Source organism: Alexandromys fortis, unplaced genomic scaffold (genome assembly GCF_014885135.2).
Source record: "Alexandromys fortis isolate MF-2015 unplaced genomic scaffold, M_Fortis_MF-2015_v1.1 scaffold_130, whole genome shotgun sequence".
Lineage (NCBI taxonomy): Eukaryota > Metazoa > Chordata > Mammalia > Rodentia > Cricetidae > Alexandromys > Alexandromys fortis.
The window spans coordinates 422,151-425,476 of NW_026068016.1; the positions used below are offsets into that span (position 1 = coordinate 422,151).

The window sequence follows — 3,326 nt, forward strand, 5'->3', positions numbered from 1 at the left end:
GGGAGGGGGACTTGGTGGGGGAGGGGGAGGGAAATGGGAGGCGGTGGCGGGGAGGAGGCAGAAATCTTAAATAAATAAATAAATAAATAAATAAATGAATGAATGAATGAATGAATGAATACCTAAAAACCAGTGCATTTAAGATTTTAAAAGTACATACCTTGTAAAAGATACCTTGCACTCAAATGCACATTAATGCTTGCATGAAGACCAGATATAAGCCTGTAGAATGCTCTCTTTTCTACACAGAGGCCTAAAAGAAATCAATGATTCAGAAATAAAATTTTTTATGTGAATCTTGGTGATTTAAGATTTCATGACTTTAAAAATGAAAAACTTTACCATTTAAATTTGTTTAAAAGTTTCTGATTTACCTTCTAGCCAGCTGTAAAAAGTGTTCTCTGAAATGAAAAGAAAAATTGTCATAGCTTTTTCATTACACCAAAATATAAATTTTCAAGTCTTTTAAAGATTGTTCCAGCTAATCGAGCAGTGGTGATGGCACACACCTTTAATCCCAACACTCGGGAGGCAGAGGCAGGCGGATCTCTGTGAGTTCGAGGCCAGCCTGGTCTACAAGAGCTAGTTCCAGGATGGGCTCCAAAGCTACAGAGAAACCCTGTCTCAGGGTGGGGAAAAAACTGTTCCAGCTAAAGGTCTGACTGAGTCTTACAATTTCTTCAAAGGAAAAGAAGGTTGGGAGTGGATCCAGGAAGCACTGCTCTGCCCTCAGACCCTGTCTCTAACATTTTATCTTATATCAAACGGTAGAATTAGGGGTCTGGAGGAATATCACTCTGGTATATCACTTGACTACATGTTTATGACCCCTGGGTTCAACCCCTAAGACCGTTCTCCCACAAGTAACACACACACTAAATCTAGCAAGACTGCTTAACTAGATATATTTTCATAGCAATCTATGCTTTAAAAAGTAAGTACTTTCACATATTTAAGCCAAGAAGAAGCAAACACTGTAAGATGACTGCAGACTCCCATCTGCCTCAGTTCACTGGCTGCCACAGCACAACTGCACTTTTCACCGTAGTAACTGAAGCAGCTACATAAGACAAGATAATCAATTATCAAAATGATAACAAAACAGTAATGCTATCAGAATATCACATTGTCTTTTGACCATGATGCACAAATAGTTCATAAAAATATGGGCTTCCAGGTTGCTCAGGGAGGAAAGCATATGGCTGAATGCTCCCACATACATACACTAAGTAAATAAATACAAGTAATCAAAATTAGACATTAGAATAATGTCTCAAAAACAAGAGATTTTGAGGAAGAGAGAAGATACGTCACATTCAACATTTTCGTCTAAATGGACTAAGGCCAAGCAAAGCACAGACTCAGTACAGTGGGTCCGTCTGTCTGTCTGTGTTGGTGCAGAGAACTTAAATGAGGACTTTTCACTCTTTCCCTCATTTTTCTCACTTTTCATTTCAAGACAGGGCCTCACTAATTAATTCATCCAGACTGGCCTGGAACTTGCAATCCTCCTGCCTCAGGCTCCCAAGAAGCTAGGATTATTAACCTGCACCTTGAGGCTCAGTTAACTACATATATAGTGTTTAGATAGCAAAAACTATTTCAATCTCACCACTACAGCAAAAAAAATCTTCGAAAGGCAAAGTAACTCTGAAATATATTTGAAAGTTTAACGTTCCTATTAGTGTAAACTTGGCAATGATAACTAAACCCAAGATTCAGCATGTACCTTAAAAACCAGCTCTGGTTAAGTCCCAGCACAGCCCATGCCTCAACTAGTTAAGAAAATGCTTTCTATGGCTTCCACACCTAGACTGCCTGAGGCTGAGGCGGGCTGTGCCTAGAGTGTGACTCTAAACACAGGCCTTTCTCTCTCACCTATTCTTTCTCCTCAGCACTTTAGAAAAAGCTAGTGTGTGTGTGTGTCTTGAGACACACAAGAGGGCTGTCAGAATTCAAGAATATGCTAAGCTGTATAAGGAAGGAGCTCCAGGCCAGCCTGGGTTATGGCTATCTCTAGAGCAACAGGAGGAGGAGATATTCTGAGTGTCAGAGGAAGTGGAAAGAAATGCAGCATGCCACAACAACAGAACACACATCTTGACAGCCAAGCAGAGCCAATGTATAAAACACATGATAAAGGTACATACCTTTACTTTTTCCTGAAAAACAAAACAAAACATTAATTATTATAAACTACTTCTGCCTTTCCCTTAGGAAATGCTACACTTACATGAAAATAATAAGTTAACAATGATCTGTTTTAGTCTGTCAGTGTATCCACACAGGCGCAGTCAATAGAAGGAGCACCAGAGCCACCACACTGTGCAGCCGTAGGCGAGGCTCACGGAACTCACGCGTGCTCATAGGAGGGGAAGCACAGCACTGGGAGCAGCTGCAGCTCCCGTGTGCACCCAGCCAGCAGTGTTCTTCTACATTTATTACCCTAACCTACAACACAGTTCTAGCTAAAGACCGCATTACTGCTGCTTTGAACCCCGAGAGGGACAGAAGATTTAACCTTGGGAACGTCTTCAAAGACTATAAAATTCAAATGCTTCATAGTGCAGCAGCTTGTATGCAGCTGCTTACTACTGAAATATCATCTTCATTGTTTTCCCTATTTTTCTTTTTTAGGTTATATTTTTTATTGAAAATAATTTTCATGCAGTATTTTCTGATCATGTTTTTCCCTCTCCCAACTCCTCCCAGAACCTCCACACCTCCTCACTTATCCAAATCCACACTCTTGTTCTTTCATATTAGAAAACAAAAAGACACATAAAAAGTAATAAAATAGGATAAAATAAAAAGAAATAAACCTGAATAGGACAAAACAAGCAGGGAGGGGGAAGAGTTGTCCCCCTAAAAAAGAGAACAAGAAACACTTATAGACAGAGACACAAACATTCATTCACACACATAGAATTCTCAGAAAGAGCCAGGCGGTGGTGGCATACACCTATGACCCGAGCATTCAAGACACAAAAGCAGACAGATGTTTGTGAGTTTGAGGCCAGCCAGGTCTACAGAGTTCCAGGACAACCAGACCTACGCAGAGAAACCCTGCCTCAAAACTTGCCCCCACAAAAAAAAAAAAAAAAAATACCCCTGCAAAAAGGATTCCCATAAAGAAACAAAACCAGAAGCCATAATACGTAAGCAAAAGTCCGATAGGGCTTAAAAAAAAATTCCAGACAAAGCGTCATCGAGACATTAAAACTTCCACTGATAGCATCAAGTTCACTTTGTGTTTTTCTTTAGCTTCACTGTTGTTTGTAAAACATATACTCATCACGGATGTCTTTTTTTTTTTTTTTTTTTTT

At 39.8% G+C, this 3,326-nt stretch overlaps 1 protein-coding gene across 2 annotated transcripts in view; it reads right to left on the reverse strand.

Moving 5' to 3' along the window:
* Positions 1-3,326, reverse strand: part of Ero1a (endoplasmic reticulum oxidoreductase 1 alpha) — a 45,214-nt gene that overhangs the window by 16,089 nt on the left and 25,799 nt on the right. The window contains exons 9-11 of one of the 2 annotated variants that reach the window (XM_050162357.1): positions 2,151-2,162; positions 375-401; positions 161-253 (exon numbers count right to left, since the gene is read on the reverse strand). In XM_050162357.1, coding sequence (XP_050018314.1) covers positions 161-253; positions 375-401; positions 2,151-2,162 — 132 coding nt within the window. The remainder of the gene's footprint in view (positions 1-160; positions 254-374; positions 402-2,150; positions 2,163-3,326) is intronic. The other variant, XM_050162358.1, reaches the window with a different exon arrangement.